General features: G+C 40.8%; 1 protein-coding gene and 1 long non-coding RNA gene across 6 annotated transcripts in view; one reads left to right on the top strand and one right to left on the bottom strand.

The window, feature by feature from the left end:
- Nucleotides 1–12,945, bottom strand: part of LOC109426523 (mediator of RNA polymerase II transcription subunit 13) — a 51,033-nt gene extending 38,088 nt beyond the window's left edge. The window contains exons 1-2 of one of the 5 annotated variants that reach the window (XM_062856087.1): nt 12,923–12,945; nt 12,088–12,217 (exon numbers count right to left, since the gene is read on the bottom strand). In XM_062856087.1, coding sequence (XP_062712071.1) covers nt 12,088–12,163 — 76 coding nt within the window. In that variant the 5' untranslated portion in view covers nt 12,164–12,217; nt 12,923–12,945. The other 4 variants (XM_062856085.1, XM_062856089.1, XM_062856088.1 and 1 more) reach the window with 4 other exon arrangements.
- Nucleotides 12,946–15,976: 3,031 nt separating this feature from the next.
- On the top strand, nt 15,977–17,221 carry LOC115268320 (uncharacterized). Its single transcript, XR_003898220.2, has 2 exons — nt 15,977–16,484; nt 17,102–17,221. It is a non-coding gene; the product is annotated as an uncharacterized LOC115268320 (long non-coding RNA).
- The last annotated feature ends 4,592 nt before the right edge of the window (nt 17,222–21,813 follow it).

The raw sequence follows: 21,813 nt of genomic DNA, 5'->3' as shown, positions 1-21,813 counted from the left end.
TTGTTTTAGTCCAAATGAAAATAAGTGGTTTGATATTAATAGGGTTGCATGAATCACTCCACTTACCAAAGTGAACTCATATCATGCGCCCTTTCCCCTCCCCACTAACAAAAAGTCCTTCCCATGACAGACGTGGAGACGCAGAGGTGATCTCGGTCCTTAGTAAGCAACGCACGTCATAATAACATTCCTTTCCTTCCTCGATGACCGTAAGGACGTGGCCGGCGCCGTTATTGACCTAATAAAGTTTGGAATTCTCGAAGATGCACATTGAGGACGGTAAGCTACTCCCAAGCTCCGTCTGTTGGTTCCTTGTGCAACTTCGATTGTTCTGGTCAATCACGGAGTAGCAACTACGAATAGTACGGTCATCTATGCTCATGCTATGCTCATTAAGAATAATATATTGATTTTTTGGTTTTATTCGAAAGAGCACCTTTTTTTAAGCCAGTATGATTTTTTTTCAGATTTTTCAAACTTTATTTTGATACCTAAATTTAATTACAAAAAGATTTTTTGAAATCACCTTTTGACAGCTGGGCAACTGCTTGACAGCTCCGCTCAGTACGAAATGCGACGAGGGGTGATTCGACAAATCGCTCCCATACAAACTTTAAATCGATTTTTAAATAGGTTCCCGGGCATCAAAGTTCATGAAAATTTGGATTTCGGCTCAGTTTGGCATGTAGATTGTGAATATGGAATTATCTCAACACCACTAAAGAAGCCAATTGCAGCTGGTCTACGGAAAATTCCACGTGTATGGCAATTCGGGTTTTTTCTCAACTCACGATGGCCAGATCGGTTCAGTCGGATTTGTTCTTGATGGAAAAAATAAATCTGGATCAAATGAGATCAATATTGTCAAAATCGGAGAAAATTTATCGCAGATATAACCATTACATAGTTTACCTTCTTTATTTTATTGTCTGCTGTTTCATATTATGAAGTAAAAAATAAAGGCATTGCAACTTCTAGAAATTTCATCAGACTCTTTCGTATTTTTTATTGTATTCATTACTATAATTTGAGTTTTGGGTAAATACAGCATCATAGCTATTGATATGTTTATCTTTGTATTAATTTCCTTCTTTTAATATCCCAGTCCCGTTACGGTGCCAAATTCCTATCACTTTTCTACGATTCCCAATTCTTATAGGTTAAGTAAAATTTTAGCTTCAAAAAGTGATACATCTGCAAATGAGTTTTTTTTATCTCAAAATTGAGTAAACTTAGTTGAATTTATATGTCATTTTAACAGTACTGCTATTCTAACCTCTAATTATAACGTCAAAAAGTACCGAACAGACTATGTATTACGAAGTAATGAATGTTAGTGAGAGTGGAGATAGCAAATATGGTACCTACTAAATAATTCTAATCAATAAAAATGTCAACTATACAGACAATTCTGCTCAATTGGTGATTGCATTTGTCTATTATAACTTTTTTTCTTTCGATCTATTATTATTCGATCATATATTGTTTGACATTATGTCATAAATATCTTTTTTCATTACTAAAAATAATCTAAAGAGAATAAATTAAACAGCATCTGCAGAAGTAATCATATCGGCATATGATATAATTACCTTTTACCTTCGCTCACGTAGGTACGTGTATAATCGCCGTTCTCACAACGCGAACAAAACAAAAAAAATCATCTCCGTCTGGAAAGAATCTTTGTCGCCGCCAAAATGCACCCCATGACGAAGCTCAATCATAAATAGTCGACTAGCAACTTTTTCGTCGTTCTCTTTGTTCCGAAACAGCCGACGACGGGCCATGCGAACGCCACCACTGTTATTATGCCTGGTTTAGACGGTGCAAGTGACTTGATTCCAGTCAGTTGAAAATGCCCAATTGAATGCGAATTGAACGTGTAAACACCACCGTTCATCTCACTTGAGCAACTGACTTGACTTGAACGAAAGTTGAACATGTTGAACTTTTCCGTTCAAGTCAAACGAAATCATCTCACTTGCCCCGTCTGAACCCGCGATTCATGTGAGTTGAATTCAAGTTATCTGTCAGATGAGCTGAATTCAATTCAGTTTGCTTACGCACCGCGGGAATTGATCAATGTAAACACTTGCTTCAACTGAAATGCATTCAAGAGCATGCAAGTGGCCGTTCGAGTCGTTTGCTGAGTCTAAACACATCATTCGTTTCGAATGAATATATTTGAGAAGTTGGCAAGTGAAATGCTCGTTTCAGTTGACCCATGTAAACCAGTCGTTAGTGTTACAGTGCACATGTCTGCGCACCGCGATAGCGCTGTTGGTAAGAGAGAGAGGTTCATTGTTTGATCTTGCATTCAAATCTCTGTATATTTTTGTCCTGCGACTGGCAAACATGAAATGGGGGAATGGGGAAACTGGCAATACGTAAAACCAGTAAAGATTCTATCGTCCCTCACTGCAAGTGCTGTTATAGCCTCATTGGTAAAGGCGACTGAAAATTTGCGATAGCAGGATTGGAGGTTCAAATCCCGTCCATGTTTGTAAGTTTTATAATGAATTCGAAATTTTTTTTATGTGATCTATTATTTTCTAAAAATAGAATAACACACTTAAAATAATTACCCAAAAATGAGTAAAAAAGTTAGTTTTTACCCTAATTTTGCTTTCGGAATGTTATCAATAACTCTTGAATATCAAAATTTGTTATTGAAATATTTCCCAAATCCACTGTTATTAAGTTGTTATTGCCACTAACAAAACATGTTATTAAATTGATTTTTCAGGAACAAATTTTTGTTATGTGACTTGTTATTTTGCCGCTTATGACAGACAAGTTTATAACTCAATATGTTATGTTAATAACATGAAAATTACTAATTCCATTATGCAGTTATTTTGCCAAAATAACGCATTTTGTTATGCTGTTGTTATTCTCTTCTGCTCGGGTAATTGAGTTATAACAGATGAATTCACTGGAAGCTGACCGGGCGTACGTAAGCGTGTGAGTCCGAGACAATCCTTGACCTCAGCGACGACGCAGCGCAGTCGCTTCACCAATGACGATGAAGTTCGGGCTAGGCGACGACGACGTTTACATTGACTATTGAAAACATTGCTTGCAAACTTCATCTGAAAATTTCAATTGAAATTGAAAATATAGGGCCCTGATGGCTACGGTTAGGATAGCTCAGATCAATCTTCAGCATAAAAGAACAGCAACGATCAATTTTTGCAGACAAATGCAAAATGGTACAGCCCAAGTGGCCTTGGTACAAGAATCTTACTTTCGTAAGGAGAATTTCTATCTAGGAAACCTTGTGAACCCGGTGTTTGCTACTTTACATGAAATGGCAAACTCGCGTGTCATTCCTCGAGCCTGTGTGCTTGTCAACAACGCAATAGTTGCTACACTCATCTCTGAACTAATCACCAGAGATGTACAGCTATCACAATTGATGTATCTGTTGGAAACCTCAACAGGAAATACGTCTATTGTTCGATGTATTTACCGCATAATGAGCCATCCACTACGGATGCTTTTCAGCAAGTCATCGCATACTGCACTTCAAAAGGCTTTCCGCTAATTATTGGCAGTGATGCTAATGCTCATCATATCATCTGGGGCAGCTCAGACATTAACTTGAACGGCTCCAGTTTGATGGAGTACTTAAGTAGTACAAATCTTGCATTACTTAACATAGGCAACCGCCCAACCTTCATGGTATCTGCTAGAGAGGATATATTAGACATAACGCTTTGCTCTAGTAGAACTAGTCACGAGCTGACGGCATGTGTCAGATGAAGAACCTTTATCTGACCATCGCTACATCTTTTTTGAACATTTAAATGTTACTTCGCAAACATTGCGTTTCAGGAATCCCCGGTCAACAAACTGGGATCTTTTTACTGATTTGGTTGCGGCCAAATTTCATTGGATACTCACCATCACCACCACACTCCCAAGTGATTTAGATGATGCCGTTGACTCTACAACGACCTTCATCATGGAAGCTTTTAAAGAAGCATGCCCTCTACGGTCTGTGATGATCACAATAGGAACCCCTTGGTGGAACTCTAATCTGGCAAAACTCTGGAAACAATGTAGAAAGAGTTGGAACAGACGACGTTCGGCTGGTTCGGAGGCTTTCAGGTCGGCTCGCAAGGCCTACAGGAAAGCTCTCCGGTCTGCTGAACAATCCGGCTGGAAAAACCTTTGTACAAATGTTTCCAGTTTGAGTGAAGTCAATCGGGTAAACAAAATCCTTGCGAAATCTAAGGATTTTCGAGTGAAACAACTTCGTTTGCCAAATGGCGATCTCACTTCCTCTGATGAGGAAGTTCTGGAATGCTTATTCAGCACACACTTCCCTGGATGTGTGGATATTACATCTTCGGATGAACCTGATGTCTTTTCTTGTAGTTATGATTCCCTGGCTTCGGCTCGGAGTATTGTAACTATAGAATCAATTGAATGGGCACTTAATAGCTTTGCTCCTTTCAAATCACCTGGGGCAGATGGGATTCATCCTATTTTGCTTCAGGAGGGACTTGATTACTTCAAACATGTTTTGAAAACAATACTTGTTTGCAGTTTTGCTAGAGAGTATATTCCCAAATCTTGGCGGGATATTACCGTGAAGTTCATTCCGAAACTGGGTCGTGCGTCGTATGAAAAAGCAAAGAGTTTCAGACCTATCAGTTTGAACTCTTTTCATCTGAAATTATTAGAACGCATCGTGGATCATCACATCCGTGATGTTCATCTGGCCAACATGCCTCTTCATGTGAACCAACATGCCTACCAAACTGGTAAGTCCACTGTGACTCTTTTACACAAGGTTTTTTACGATATCGAGAAAGCATTCGCTCAAAAGCAATCTTGTTGGGGTGTTTTCTTATCGAGATATCAAGGGTGATTTTGACAACGTGCCGTTCGGTGCCATACTGGAAACCACACGGAGTCATGGCGGGTATATCTCCAACGATTTCCAATTGGATTTACCAAATGCTCAAAAACCGACATCTTTTCTCGATATTGCGTCTAGCGGCGATTAGGAAATTGAGCGTTTGTGGGTGCCCCCAGGGGGGAGTCTTGTCACCACTTTTGTGGAATCTTGTAGCAGATACGCTATTGAGGCAACTCAATAATAGCGGTTTTTCTACTTATGGTTTTGCCGACGACTACCTAACATTGTTAGTCGGTATGTGCATCAACACCCTTTTCGACCTGATGCAAAACGCTCTTCAGGCAGTTGAGGGTTGGTGTCGCCAATATGGCCTTTCGGTTAATCCGAGTAAAACATCTATTGTTCTTTTCACGGAAAAGCGAACCCGTAATGGTGTTTGACCTTTACGTCTGTTTGATTCTGAAATCAATGTGACTGAACAGGTAAAGTACGTTGGAGTCATTCTTGGTTCCAAGCTTTCCTGGACACCTCATATTGAGTTCAGAATTAAGTAAGCTTGTATGGGGTGGCTGAACGGGCTCGTTTAGAAGTTAACCATCAATGTTAACTTCTTTTCCTGTTCAGCCTAGATGGCTGTGTAGTGTCGGTAGCGGTTGCCTCAATTGGCTAAGAATAACACTACGGATCACCTGTTCCGGGGGTAAAAGTCCACTAAACAGGGAACCCCAATCCAAGGTGTCAGGCGACCCGTGCTGATGGATGAATGGTTGAGGGGGTTTAAAATATGTTCGATCTTTAACGGAGCCCGTAACGTAGGTAGATCGCCTTTGTGTGTTGCGTTACGGTTCAAGATCTACCAAACCGAACCCTAGTGACATCCGGTTTGTCAAGTTGGGGTAATGTGTTTTGGTAACAAAGTCCATGCTACTAGTGACAGTTTCTAAAATTGCATTTATTCTGCCTTCCTGATAGTTAAAGGATCGGACTTTGCCCACCCGAGACTACACTTGATGTTAGGAAAACAAACATGCTTTACGTATCTAACTGCGTACTAACCTAGCAAGGACTGTTAAGTTCTGGTAATTCAAGGACTCACGTGCATTCTTATTGTAGAACACATTCTCTAATTTGACAGAGTTTTGTAACTAGCCTAAAGTCCCGGGTTTTTCTTTGTTGCCCTGGGACTAAACTAGAAGCAAGACATGGATGAGGCTAGAGTGCCGATGCATGGATAAATATCAGTACCACCGTTTCGTTTTTCTCAGAATTCAAATTGTGTTTGATTAGGGGCGCTCTTTCACTGGGATTGATAACGGGACTTTTTCATCGCAAACGATTTCTTGCAGCTCTGGGATAACAAAACGGGAACTGTACAGAAATCGATGCTTCATTGCTTCTAAATGACAATGGAGTAGTACGACATGCACTAAATACTAAGGATACGGGTAATGTCACAAAAGATCTTAATACTGGCCGCAGTGGCTCACCCGAACAGAAAAAAAGCTTGTATGACCTTCGGGAAATGCCGGCGAACCTTTGGTACAACTTGGGGTCAAAAACGGTCGAAGTTCTCTTTGACGTTGCACCACTACACATTCATCTCAAACAAGAAGCACTTTCTTGCACTTACTGTCTATGGGTACTCGGTTTATTAGAGGAAACTCCTACATACATTTATTTGTTCAACATCATTAAGACAAGACATAATCAACAATAGTACGCCACAATACTCGGTTTGTGGCTGCCGCTCTCCATCCTCGGTCGCGCCCAATGCTCGCCAAGTCACGCTCCACCTGGTCCGCCCATCGTGCTCTCTGCGCTCCACGCCTTCTTGTGCCAACCGGATCCGTAGCAAACACCAGCTTTGCAGGGTTGTTGTCCGGCATTCTTGCAACATGCCCTGCCCACCGTATCCTTCCGGCTTTGGCCACCTTCTGGATGCTGGGTTCGCCGTAAAGTGCAGCGAGCTCGTGGTTAATCCTTCTCCGCCACACACCGTTCTCCTGCACACCGCCGAAGATCGTTCTTAGCACGCGTCGCTCGAAAACTCCGAGTGCTTGTAGGTCCTCCTCGAGCATGGTCCATGTCTCGTGCCCGTAGAGGATCACCGGTCTTATTAGCGTTTTGTACATGGTGCATTTGGTGCGTGGGTGAATCTGATGATGCGCCTCCGAATTTCTCGGCTCACGTTGTTGTCAGCCGTCAGTAAGGATCCGAGGTAAACCAATTCCTCCACCACCTCGAAAGTATCCCCGTCTATCGTAACATTACTACCCAGACGGATCCGGTCGTGTTCGGTTCCGCCTACCAGCATGTACTTTGTTTTTGAGGCATTCACCACCAGTCCGACCTTTGCTGCTTCGCGTTTCAGGCGGGTGTACAGTTCTGCCACCGTTCCAGATGTTCTAGCAATAATGTCCATGTCGTCCGCAAAGGTCACAAATTGACCGGATTTTGTGAAAATCGTTCCCCGGCTGTTGAGCCCGGCTCGTCGCATCACACCTTCCAGCGCGATGTTGAAGAGTAGACATGAGAGTCCGTCACCTTGTCGCAGTCCCCGGCGAGATGCGAATGAACTGGATAGTTCACCCGAAACCCTTACGCAGTTTTGCACACCGTCCATCGTTGCTTTAATCAATTTAGTCAGCTTCCCAGGAAAGCCGTTTTCGTCCATGATTCTCCATAGCTCTGCGCGGTCGATACTCTCGTATGCCGCTTTGAAGTCGATGAACAGGTGGTGCGTTGGGACCTGGTATTCACGGCATTTCTGGAGGATTTGCCGTACGGTAAAGATCTGGTCCGTTGTCGAACGGCCGTCGACGAAGCTGGCTTGATAACTTCCCACGAACTCATTTGTTTTAGGTAACAGACGACGGAAGATGATCTGGGATAGCACTTTGTAGGCAGCATTCAAAATAGTGATCGCCCTGAAGTTCTCACATTCCAAATGGTCGCCTTTTTTGTGAATGGGGCAGATTACCCCTTCCTTCCACTCCTCCGGTAGCTGTTCGGTTTCCCAGATCCTGACTATCAGCCGATGCAGACAGGTGGCCAACTTTTCTGGACCCATCTTGATGAGTTCAGCTGCGATACCATCCTTACCAGCTGCTTTGTTGGTTTTGAGCTGGTGAATGGCATCCTTAACTTCCCTCAGCGTGGGAGTTCATTTCCATCCTCCGCTGCACTGGCGTCGCCGTTTCTTCCGTTGCCGTGGTCTTCCGTGCCTATGTTCTCCACGTCATTCAGATGCTGATCATAGTACTGCTTCCACCTTAAGATAACCTCACGTTCGTCCGTCAAGAGGCCTCCGTCTTTATCCCTGCATATTTCGGCTCGCGGCACGAAGCCGTTGCGGGATGCGTTGAGCTTCTGATAGAACTTCCGTGTTTTTTGGGAACGGCACAGCAGTTCCATTTCTTCACACTCCGCTTCTTCCAGGCGGCGCTTTTTCTCCCGAAAGAGGCAGGTCTGCTGTTTCCGCTTCTGTTTGTAACGTTCCACGTTCTGTCGAGTCCCTTGCTGCAGCATTACCGCCCTCGCTGCGTTCTTCTCCTCCAAAACCGTTCTGCACTCTTCGTCGAACCATTCGTTACGTCGATTCCGTTCCACGTACCCGATGGTGCTCTCGGCTGCGTCGTTGATGACTGCTTTCACTGTACTCCAGCAGTCCTCTAGAGGGGCCTCATCGAGCTCGCCCTCGTCTGGCAACGCGGCTTCGAGATTCTGCGCGTAAGCTGAGGCGACATCCGGTTGCTTCAGTCACTCTAGGTTGTACCGTGGCGGTCGCCGGTACCGTACATTGTTGATGACGGAGAGTTTTGGGCGCAGTTTGACCATCATCAGATAGTGGTCGGAGTCGATGTTGGCGCCACGATAGGTCCTGACGTCGATAATGTCGGAGAAGTGCCGTCCGTCAATTAGAACGTGGTCGATTTGAGATTCCGTCTGCTGTGGCGATCTCCAGGTGTAACGATAAGGGAGGCTGTGTTGGAAAAAGGTGCTACGTATGGCCATATTTTTGGAGGCGGCGAAATCAATGAGTCGTAGGCCGTTTTCGTTCGTTTGCTGGTGGGCGCTGAACTTACCAATCGTCGGTCTGAATTCCTCCTCCTGGCCTACCTGAGCGTTTAGATCCCCTATGATGATCTTGACGTCGTGGCGTGGGCAGCGGTCGTACTCGCGTTCGAGCTGCGCGTAAAATGCGTCCTTGTCATCATCAGTACTTCCGGAGTGTGGGCTGTGCACGTTTATTATGCTGAAGTTGAAGAATCGACCCTTGATCCTTAACCTGCACATTCTTTCGTCGATCGGCCACCAACCGATCACGCGCCTCTGCATATCACCCATCACGATGAAAGCTGTTCCCAGCTCGCGTGTGTTGCCGCAGCTCTGGTAGATGGTATGATTACCTCTAAACGTTCGCACAATGGATCCTGCTCAACACACCTCCTGCAGCGCTACGATACCGAACCCGCGGTCCTTCAGTAGATCGGCAAGTATGCGGGTGCTCCCAATGAAGTTAAGAGATCGGCAGTTCCACGTACCGAGCTTCCAATCGCAAGTCCTTTTTGTTCGCTGGGGTCGTTGCCGTTGGTCTCGGTTCGTATTATTCTGTTGCTGATTTTCCGTTACAATGGTTTTTTACGGCTGGCTCGTAGGGCCTGACACCAACCCCCTACTTTCCGGAGGACCATAGTGCACAGTTGAGCTTAGAGTCCTTCCCTGGCACTCGGACGTAGATCAGCCGCCCCTAACATGGGGATCATACGCTGTTGTGAGCCGCTCCTCCTGGAGAACAGACGCTCAGGTTTGCCGAAGCAAACCCCCCCTTCCCTGTCAGCCTACGACCAAAGTTCCCACCGGGGTTGGTTACCGATCTTCCCTAAGGTTGCTCATAGTTTCCGGCCGGTACCGCGTAGAGGAAACTCCTGTGAACCGCAGTTCAACACGCACCTCGTTGTTTCCACTTTTTTTGAATTGGGACAAGGTTGTTCTTGCTCCAAGTGATCTTACAATTGCTTGTAATTTTCATATACCTATGACATTTTCCACGAATTTCCCTTAACGGGAAGAGTGGACATCTGGTTATCTAGAGAGAAGTATTTCAGACGACATCGTATGTTACACTGATGGCTCCCTTCTCGAAGGTCGAGCAGGTGCTGGTGTTTATTCTCGTGAGCTAAGGCTACATCAGTTTTACTCACTTGGTAGACACTACACCGTTTTTCAGGTTGAAAGGTTTGCTCTTATGTGCGGAGAGCAATCAGCATTTCAGCAACACGTAATAGGCAAGGTAATATACTACCCCTCTTGGCATGTCAGTCCCATGTTGTTTCTAATGCAAATCATATTTTTGTCTCTCACGAGCCCATTCAAAATAAATTTGATATTTTTCTCGCCTCATGCCACAGCTCAATGTGCCACGAAAAGTCTATGCATCACATGAATACACTTTTTTGAAAACAATTAGAGTTATAGTGCAAAACGTAGGCACTTTGAAAAACAACATGGGACTGACATGCGAAGAGGGACAGTATACTTCTGTTCAGATAGCCAGGCTGCTATAAAAACACTTGCTTCGGTCAACTCTAGGTCGAAGATAGTTATCGCTTGTCGAACTCAAATCAAGGAGCTGAACTCAGCACAAACAATACTGGAATAGTTTGGAGTCGTCAAACAAAATTGCATTACACTGAGCCATCTCAGGTGGCGAAATATGTATCAAATCTGTAAGCAGAATTGCAGTATGCTGGTCAAAACATTGACTGGACACTGCCGACTCAGCTATCATTTTTTCATCAAACTGATTCATTTGTAGTTTATAGCTGTGAATCTGATTATGGAACTTTGTATCATTTGATAAGTACAGTGCGTTCCCGAGTACTCGGTAAATATTTATGAAGTGAAACTGACTTCAGAAATCAGAAACGTAAATCTTCAGGCTATTCTGTTGTTCATAACTCACTGTGGTGAGCAGCTACAGGTTTTCTTTACGTTTTATGCGTTATTACAACAGGCAATTCAGGGCAACCCATTCCGGTGCGAATATACGTTAATGGGGTGACTTAGTCGAGTCAAGTACAAGACACTGCAGACGACCTTACAGTTGAGGTCGAAATACGTATCTGTCAAAGGATGCAAATTCTTAGTGGAATTAAAAGGAACAGCATTTAACACGATTTTCATTTTACTTAATTATAGCACGCAGACGAAGACACTTCGTCAGCATAAAGTTGGGTGCCGAAGTGATTTCCCATTTGATTTTTCTAGAATTGGCGCTGGACTAGGTGCAGTAAACTTGTTCTAAACCAACTTTCCGGCAGAAAATCTTCACTACAATCACTGCTGGTAACAAGTTCACGCAATAAGGTATCTGATTCAGATGGAAGAAGTGAACGAAAACGATCGTTTCGCTGTGAATTTGGGCAATGCACAATTTTAATTACCTGGGTCAAAACCCCTATAACATTAACTAAATTGGTTCTTTTAATTTTGCTTTAAAGTAAAGATTTATAGCACATTGTAGATTCAGCTCTTATCTGTACCTACAGATGAAATTTAAGTCAAGATAAACAACATGGGACTGACATGCGAAGAGAGACAGTTTTTCTCTCCCTCGGATAGGGCACAAATTTTCACAAATGTAGGAAAATGTGCCTTTTGAGCCGACCTACTGATACTTGATACCAGTTTAATAATTGTAGACGTGCTCATAGACCACTAAGCTACGAGAAACAGGCTTTGTCCAACTGGAGACGTTACGCCAAGTAGAAAAAGAAGAATTTTGACAATAACTAAGTATCAGAACAAATTGCAATGAAGCTTAGCAAATGTTTATATAGTTGAAACCGCCAAATCTTACTTTATAGAATAGGAATTTTGTCAAATAAGCACGTAACTCTAGCTCCATCCAATCTCCACATAGAAGCCGGATGGATACCAGTGGAAAGTTTATTTTATCTCCCATTCGGAAACCTGTTTTTGCCTAGTTTTCTTTGTTTAATCTCCCCCTTTGCGAGTTTCGTTCAGTTGTTGTTGTTGTTGCACTCCATTCTCTAGCTTTAGCATAGCATGCCGCATGAGGAAGGGACACTGGAGCAGGTGGAAACACCTAAATCCAGCACCTACTCCATTTTCTAACCTACTTCGGGATATTCCGCAGTTCAATCAACCCAAAATCGTTTATCAAAGATAAAGATTATGACATGGGAACTTACCTTTGGGAGTTCTCAGCGGTGTGATAGATGTTTCCGCTACATTCTGCCAGCCACCACTTCCACTTTGGTGATCCATTTCCGGAGCTCGACACTGATCTCTCAAAAGTGCACAGATTCAATGATTCAATTCCTGTTGGATTGAAGTAGGAGAAACACTATTGCTTTACAAATTGATAACCTTTTCACACTTCGACAAAATAATGCGCTTTCTCCGTGCCTATAAAATGCCACACAATAATAGCCTTCTTTCGATCGATGTGCTTCGACGCACGAAATCAATATCACACTTTGCAACCACTTTCTCGATAATCTTGAAACTCGAATCCGAAGCTTCCGTGGCACTTCCGGTTGGCGAAAAATCCACGATTCCGATTCACTTCCTCAATTTGTCACAAAAATCGACGATTTCATTAAATTCCTGCCACGAAAATCGCAACGCAACGCCGTGTTTGGACGGACAAGAAGGCGGAACGGCGGCAGCAACCCACCATCGAGCAGGAAGGGGGAAAAAGATGTCTCCCCTCGCTTCGAACGAAAATGGATGATTGCAGCCAGCAGCAGCAATGGAAAGAGGGCTCCTGCTATACTGAACGCCTGCCGACCACCTCCCGGAGTGCACCACGACGACCCGCAATCCTCCGATACCGTACACTAACCTGGATAAATTACGCTGTTTACTGGAACACAAACCGAACAATATTCAGAATATCCGAACGCAATCAATCGAAAAACCAATGAAACGGGTTGAACAAATTTCGCAGCGAAATTATTTTCCTCTGCGACGACGGACGACCGAACCGATGAGAAACACACACACAACACGCAACGCACTCACCCACCGAGGCAGTCAAAGCCAAAGCAGCAAGCAGATCCGCGACGAAAACGTCGAAATCGTCGCTAGGGGAGGTGGGAGTTTTTGGGGACTTTGGTGCGCGAGAATCACGCAATTTGACAGATGCGGGGCGAAATTGGTGCCGTTTTTTCGCCCCTTTTTTTTGGGGGAAGGAATGCAGCATTGAAAAGAAAAAAATCTTGCATTACATTTGAAAAGAACCACTCAGAAATAAAAGCATACACCTTGGTATATTGTATTTTTTATAATATTGTCGGGGCGCCACCAAACTGGACTTCGCACAATCAAGTCGCGACGCGACCCAACTCGCGACGTTTTTTAATCATGTCAACAGTAGTGCGTGAATGTCGGTCTTGATTCCAACCGGATAGACAATACCGAATAATCAGACTTTGGCGACGAAATTGAACATTTTCGAATTCTTTCCCCGATTCAGGCGAAACCAGCTGATTTTGTTATGAAAACATACAGTGTATCAAACAATTGGGTTGTTTAGTGAATAAAATATTGCTATTTTCTATAGCCTAATCGAAAGAGCTCATTTTTCTACGTGTAACGTGATTTTATTGGATTCCAATACCTTTGTTTTGATGGTTAAATTAACAAAACAATTTTAATTTTTGTGGATAGAATGACAGTTCAATCGCTAAAGTGACAGTTCGACCCGAACAAAAAAATTTCCCCATACAAACTATAAATGCATTTTAAAAATAGTTCCCGAACTCCGAAAATTATGAAATTTAGGATTTCGACTAATTGTTGGGCGGTGAATCCGATTATGAAATAATCCGGATACCCCTAAAGAACCCAATTGTCCGTACAGCAAATTTTTGTCAAAATAATTTTTCATTCAAATGTTAATAACTTTTTTATGCGTCAATCAGAAACGCTGAAATTTTGACCAATCATGAATCATATATTAAAGCTTCATTGGTAAAATTTTCAGCGAGATCGAATATGTTTTCTGAGAGTTATAGAACTTTTAGTAAAACTTATAAGATTTTTGAACACATTTTTAAAACATTATATCTCAACATGTACTCGATGTTTTTTTTTTCAATTTTTTTTGTGTTACATCTTATACCTTAGCGAAGACGGCTAATAACAAGACAGCCAGCTCCCACCCTGTCGCAGGCGACATGGTTGGAACGCCCTCAACGATTCACAGGAACATCAAAACATGATTGTGTGCGTGTACATGCTAATACGTACACGTAAATTGTAGTATCGCACGCACACTCATTCATGATGTTGTTCCCTGAAGTCGTTCGCGGCGCTAGTGTGCTTGTAGCTCCCAAAGTATGTGAAGCAAGGGGGTAGATGTCTGTCTTGTTATTAGCCGTCTTCGACCTTAGGCTTTCATATGCAGCCATGTTTGGGGTTTTATATTTACCACAGACAAACAGACGTCTCACTCTACTCACTTCTCATCGTTACCCTTTTTAACGGCTAGTTCAAATATTTTGTAGTTCGCAAATCGCTCAGTCGCGGCGCTTGCATAGTTTTTGCTCCTGTTTGACGTTTGCTCACTACCGCCATCTACTGAGTGATTTGCGTAACACAGCTTGGTTAGCATTGGGCGATTATGTTTTCGTGACGATGATTTTTATCGCAATTTGTTCCAAGTGATACGTCTGTTTGTCTGTGTATTTACTATAAAAAATATGAAAAATGTGCGTATGTAGTTGACGATGTTTTAAAATTTACCATATTTTGCACATATAATCTGCCAAACGTTTTCCACCAATAAAAGTGCATTAATTGATCGAAAAATTCATAGGACCTACTCTTCATATGTAGTTTAGTAGGTCCTGTTTAAAAATATATCATTGAGAGACTTTAACATAGTTGAAAACACCGAGGGGCGATTCACTCATGTATTTCCGATGCAGCCCTGTGTATTGAAAATCGAATTGATGTATTTTTACTGCATTAATGGGTATTTTTTGTATTTTTGCAATTTTTTGCACTTTTTTGAATTAAATGGAATTGACATGTATTGATGCAATAAAGGAGTATTTTTGAACTAATGTGTATTTTTAATCGATTTTCAAATTTTGCACTTACGGCTTGACTTCATGTTTGTAAACAAACTACAAATTGTAAATCGAACGCATTTTAAATATCAAAACCCCGAATAACTACATTATTTACCAAACTGACAATCGTTCCTGACACGAGATTCAAGCATGCAAAACCAGAAAAGTTGATTTTGAGATTCCTCCGGTACTTCCTTCTGAGATTTCTCGAAGACTTACCTCCGAACTTACTGCAGAAGTACTACATTTGTTCTCAGATACTTGCTGGAACACCCCCAGGAATTTCTCTCCCCGGCAGCTTCTATGGAATGTCTTCGGTAGTTCCGTCCGGATTCGTCCAACAGATGATTGTGTGATGCCTACAGAAATTTCTCCATGTGTTCTTTATTCCATCCTTGGTTCCATCCAAGAATTCTTTCTCAGATACCTCTAGAAGCTCATTCTGGAACTAGTTCTGGAATTTTTCCAGATTTTTTCTCTTGAATTTCTTCCAAGAGTTCCCTTCTGGGAACATGTCTGGGACTCTCCTAAAATGCCTTATGGAAATACATAGAATGCACAAATTTGTCTTGATTTTTTCCGAGTTTTCTTAGAATGAATCGCCGAAGGAATTCAAGGATAAATCCCAGGAGCCATCTCTGAAGCAACCTTGGAAACAACTCTCCGAAGAATTCTGGGAAGAAACCTAGGAAGCAACTCTCAGAGGAATCTGAGAAAGAATTCAAAACAAAAGCCGCATGAGGGGGTTCATAGAGAAATGGAAGAAGGAATTCATGGAGCTAATTAGAGGAAATTACTAAAAGAATTACTGTGGACCAAGATGTCGTGTTCTAATTGAGTGCCTTGCGAATTATTGAAGCAATTCCGCTGTACAGTAGACGTTCGGTCGGTGCAAACGGTTTAACTGCAATGCTTTTTAGCTGCAAGTCCGGTAAGTGCAACAAATTTGCAGTTATCGCACCGCTATCCGTCAAAATGGAGCGCCACCCGGATAAAAACGAACAATTAAGGCTATGGGAGAAACAATTGAAAAACAACAGATTCTTATGTTAACATTGCTTTCTATTGTGAATGTATTATACAGAATTTTTAAAATTTAATTCTTTATAGTGATTACAATAGGTTTACATTAGATTCCATGGTTACATAGCCAAAAAATAGATTAACATTTCAATTCATTGTTATTTTTGGATTCAGCGTTCAAACCATTAGTTTACAATAGAATGTATCAGTAACATTGAAATGTACCGTTTTTCAATGGTCTGGACGTTTGAAAAAAAAACAGCTTTTGAGTAATTCCGAAACAGTGTGTATCGATGACAGCCAAGTTTCGTTGAAATCAGCTCGGTCGTCGGCGTTAAAAAATTTCGAAGAGTAGTTTCGTGTGCGGAAAAATGTGGAAAATAAACGCTCAACTGCCTAAATTTTCCGCACGGTAGTAAATATAGTGTGGTGCAGTGCTAAATCCTTGGCTACATCATTCAACAGTAGCGGCATTTCAACAGGTTTGTATGTGTTTTGTTTGCACTTTTGCGGAAAGTTGAGTTGGCAGGGCAGGGTTGGTAGCGAATCACACTTTCACAGACAAATTCACAGGGTTGGTTCAACCTTTTTTATTATATAATAAAATCATCTAAACTAGTAGTTTTTGACCTATTTTTAAGATTTTTTAACAATCTTCTAAACTAACATTTGAAAAGGGCTTATTTTATTGTACCAATATTTTAAAAAATATTAAAAGAAAATATTGAAAAAAATTGAAATATAGCAAGAAAAAGTTGCAAGCTTTTGCTTATGGATGCTACGAATGGTTTGCTTATTTTAAGACCTCCCCAGAAAGTATGAACGCATAGAGAAAATACTGGCATTCAAAAATTATTTATTGATTATTGACTTTACATACTTGCACAAACGTTCTGTATACAGGACCTACGATGCGACAGCGCCTTCAATTTTGACATCGACAGTACTTTTTAGTTGGGTTTTGCCCCAGCCAGCGAACATCTAACCATCCAGGCAGCCCATCTCATGAGCCCCCAACGAACGCCGACTGTACATAAAATTCTAAGGTATATTTGAACCCACGTATCGTTATTAATCACCCCTTCTCATTCCTCAACAGTCACAAGGACGTCAAGCCGGTGCATAAGCAATCAACCCAGAGCTTGTTCCGATGAATGCGCACGATCTGGATTGGTTCCTGCGGAGAGAAGAGGGCGAGGGCAAGGTGCACTGCGAAGAGTACGGCCGGATGCTGAATGCCGATCTAAGCAAGATCTGCATGAGGGACAAATAGTATAATGGACTTATTGTAAAAAATCTGATTTTTTCCAATCCTTTAATTTGACTGCAATAGTTTTATCATCAAACTCTTTTGGTGAAATCAAATGTGAAACTGAGTAGAACCGTAGAGCCATCTTTTGCATTTGGTATTGCGATTTTTTTTTCGACTTAGACTTTGATGCGATAAATTTCGTCGTATTAATATTTCGCTTTCGATTTCGCTGTCAATCTCAGTCGCAGGGTTTTTGCAACTCGCCCGATAATGTGACAGTTTTCGCCGGCCGTCTCAATGTTTACCATTAAGGTCTTTTGTTCTCGGTCCACCAGCTGGTCATGTTTACACAACAAAATCAGCTGGTTCACCGATGTTTACGTTTATCCTTATTGTTCTCGGCTACCAGCTGTTTATGTTTTCATAACAAAATCAGCTGGTCTCGCCTGAATCGGGGAAAGAAGGCGAAAATGTGTCATAAATGTTAGGTTAGTACCATATTAGGGCGAGTTCAATTTCGTCGCCAAAGTCTGATTATTCGTAAAAAATACAATAGCTTTGTAAGGTCTTTTAATATAGGTTCGCTCTTTAAACCTGGAATATATGCATGCGTTTGAATCAAATTCTATATTGTATGTTGTATTCCACAAGCTGTAGTTCATCAAATGTCTTTAAGTGCTGCAATAATGGTTAAACACGCTGTAATGTTACATTTGTACCTCATCACCCACTAAATGCAGCTACATTAGTGGACTAATAACACTTAGCGCGCTTCGGCACGGTTCCATCATGCCGCTTATAGTGTTGCCACATATAATGCTTAGTCTGCTAAACCCAGTTATCTGGCTGGTGGGGCATGGGAGCCTAAGTTTCGACCATCAATGCAATCAGACGTTATTTGAACTACAAAATGAGCGATCCAAATATTTGAAGAACTATTAAAACTATATAGAAGCTTGTGTATAGTCAACATTTAACGAACCTAATCTATGCAATATTTTGCATTTTAACACTTCGAACGATCTTCAAGTATAGGTTCAAGTTGTAGTATATCGAGTATTTTTAAGTGCTACAATGAAGGTTAAGCACGCTGTAATGTTACTTTTGTACCTCATCACCCACTAAATGCAACTACATTAGTGGTCTAATAACACTTAGCGCGCTTCGGCACGGTTCCATCATGCCGCTTATAGTGTTGCCACATATAATGCTTAGTCTGCTAAACCCAGTTATCTGGCTGTGGGGCATGGGAGCCAACGCTTCAACCATCAATGCAATTAAACATTACTCGATTTACTACATGAGTGATCCAAATATTTGATAATTGTTCGATCTGTTTTTGAAATGTAGCTTAAAATATACAAGCTTCTAGTCCAAATGCATAATAATAGTTCAATTTCGCTTCATTCAGGATTTGCTCAAGCAGTTTATATTTTTTGTTAAGTTAAACTTAGAGGCTTGCTTAGAGGTTGAAGTTAGAATTTTCTGTTTCACAATAGAAAACAATTTCCTTGACAATTTCCAAACCATTCGATTTAATGTAAAAAGAGTGCAAAACAGTATGTTCTGTATCACAATAGACAACAATTCCAAAACAATTGAATCTAACGTGGAGCCAGTAATAAAGTCACTGCTCAAAGCAACACGTTTACCGTACATTTCACTGTTACGAACAATTTAAAAACATAAGAATCTTCTGTACTACGATAGAAAACAATTCCCACACCATTGAATCAATTGTGGAACCAGGAGTGAAATCACTACTCAGAACAATACGTTTACCGTTCGATTCACTGTTTGAAACAATTCGAAAACATAAGAATCTTTTGTATCATAATAGAAAACAATACCCAAACAATTGAATTCAATGTAAAAACAGTACAAACAGTATGTTCGGCTTCACAATAGAAAACAATTTCAATACAATTGAATCAAATGTGGAACCAGAAATAAAATAACTACCCAAAACAATACGTTTACTGAGCATTTCACTGTTTGAAACAATTCGAAAACATAAGAATCTTCTGTATCACATTAGAAAACCATGCCCAAACCATTGAATCTAATGTAAAATCAAAGTTTAAAACAGTATGTTTTCGGCTTATTTAACTGTTCAAAACAATACAAATACATAAAAATCTTCTGTATATTTGATACCACGTATCGGTATTACCAACATTTCATTTACATTAGAATCTTATGTTTTGCGAAAAAATATGGATGGAAAAAAGTCCTTTTTTGTATTGTTACGATACTTAACAACCTATACAATTCAATGTGAAATCCTCATTCACATTTGATTCTATTGTTAGAAACATTTGATTCTATTGTTTTTCTATTGTTATTTTAACATTGAATTCTATTGTGAGAGCATGGTTTTCAATGGTACTGTCACATTAGAATCCTATGTTTTTCTATTGTATTTTTTATCCGGGCAAGTTAGCCCAAATGAACATTCGAATGAATTTTTCGTTCATTTAACGTCAATTGATGGGTTGTTGACGGCTATCTGACGTTGCAGTTATCGAATTTTGTTCGCTAACTGAAACGTAAACATGTTGCAGTTATCGAACGTCTACTGTACATATCTTGAGGAATAGGTGAATCGGAACCAAAAAGAATTCCATCAGCAGTCATATAGTGGAGGAATTACTTTAAATTGACAAGTAAAAATTTCGGTGTGACTATATCAAGAAATGTAAATAAAATGAAACTAAGGTAATGAATTCCAAAAAAGATTCTTAAAAATCCCCGAAGATATTCTCTCCAAAGAAAGTTCATAAAGTTCGAAAGAAAATCTTGGTGGAATCTCCGAAAGAGTTTCAGAAAATAATCGGAAGAAATTTTTCAGAAAATAACCTGGATTCAACGTCCGATGTATTTTTACAATATACGTTGACATTTATTTGGAGCAAAAATCCTCTTATACTTGGAAACTAGTAAACTCTTCCTCCAGCATCTCATTCGGCAACCTTCGCATGAGCATCACACATTTGTTTTTATTTTGCTACTTTTAATCTGCCTGAAATTAGGTCTTAAAATTATCAAACATTACAGTCCCCTATCGAAATAAAAACTTTCCGGTGGAGTTTGTTGGTGGATTGTACTCAGGAAAGCTTCGGAAGTTTGAATCCTTCCCAGCTTCAGGAATCGACAGGCGTCCGGTCCCGGTGTTTGTAAATATCAACATCTGCTGAATTTTCTACGTTATTTCACAATATCAATGAATTATTCTTGAATTCGTTTATTGAACAATGAATTCTATCGCATTTGTGCATTTTAATCGAATTTGAACTTCTATTGTATTTTTCGTGCACTGGTGCATTTTTGCATTTTTATTTCGAATTGGTGCATTTTTCCGAATGTGGCGTATTTTTACTTCATTTTTGAATTTATCGTGTATTGATGTATTTTTGTGCATTTTTTTCATTCGTATATTTTCGAATCAGTAACGCAGTACAGTGAATCGCCCCTCGGAAAACACTTGGCACTTTAATTGATCAAAATATGATAAATTTCTAAATGACACTCTGAACATATACAGATTTTTCATATTTTTTGTAGTGAATAAAACACCTCAAACGAAGCTGCATATGAAAGCCTTAGGTATAAGCTGTAACACGAAAAATATTGAAAAAGTTTCATCAAGTACATACTGAGATATAATGTTTTAAAAATGTATTCAAAAATGTTATAAGTGTTACTAAAAGTTATATGACTTTAGGAAAACTTATTCCATCTCGCTCAAAATTTTACCAATGGAGCTTTAATATATGGGTTATAATTGGTCAAAATTTCAACGTTTTTGATTGACGTATAAAAAAGTTATTATCATCTAAATGAAAAATTATTTTGACTCTGATTTTGACCCAAACCTTGCTGTACGGACAATTGTTTGATACACTGTAAACAGCTGGTAGCCGAGAATCTCGCCGAGAACAATAAGGATGAACGCAAACAACGGTGAACCAGCTGGTTTTGTTGTGTAAACATGACTTGCTGGTGAACCAAGAACACCAAGAACAAAAGATCTTAATGGTAAACATTGAGACGGCCGGCGAAAACTGTCACAATTTGCTAAACCGGTGTGAAGAAATGCAAATATTTAAACCTGGCTTAAAAATTTGGCTTAACTTTAAGTGTGGTTTAAGATAAACCAGGCTTACGTCGTTAAGTCGGGTAGGTGAAGAAATCGGCCCTTAGGGCCCTTGTTTTGCCCAAAGTCTACGCTGCATACAAATTTCGAAAACTTTGATTGGACAAAAGTCTACGATGGGGAAGGAGGGGGGTGGGGTGACTGAGATGGCCAAAAATGACTCTGCGTAGCTTATGGACAGCGCCTAAGAGTACAGTAGACGTTCGATAACTGCAACATGTTTACGTTTCACTTACCGAATGAAATTCGATAACTGCAACAACTGACAGACGTCAATTGATTGTCAGTTGCTGCAGAATGCAGCCAATGTGCCAATCGCACTGCATCAAAAGTGCATGCAAAAAAAACATCGCATCGCTGTTGACATTTCAGTTTGACGGATAGCGGTGCGATAACTGATTGT

This window comes from Aedes albopictus, chromosome 3, assembly GCF_035046485.1.
Source record: "Aedes albopictus strain Foshan chromosome 3, AalbF5, whole genome shotgun sequence".
Classification (NCBI taxonomy): Eukaryota; Metazoa; Arthropoda; class Insecta; order Diptera; family Culicidae; genus Aedes; species Aedes albopictus.
Note: the sequence above shows the minus strand (reverse complement) of the source record. Positions and strands in the feature narration are given on the sequence as shown.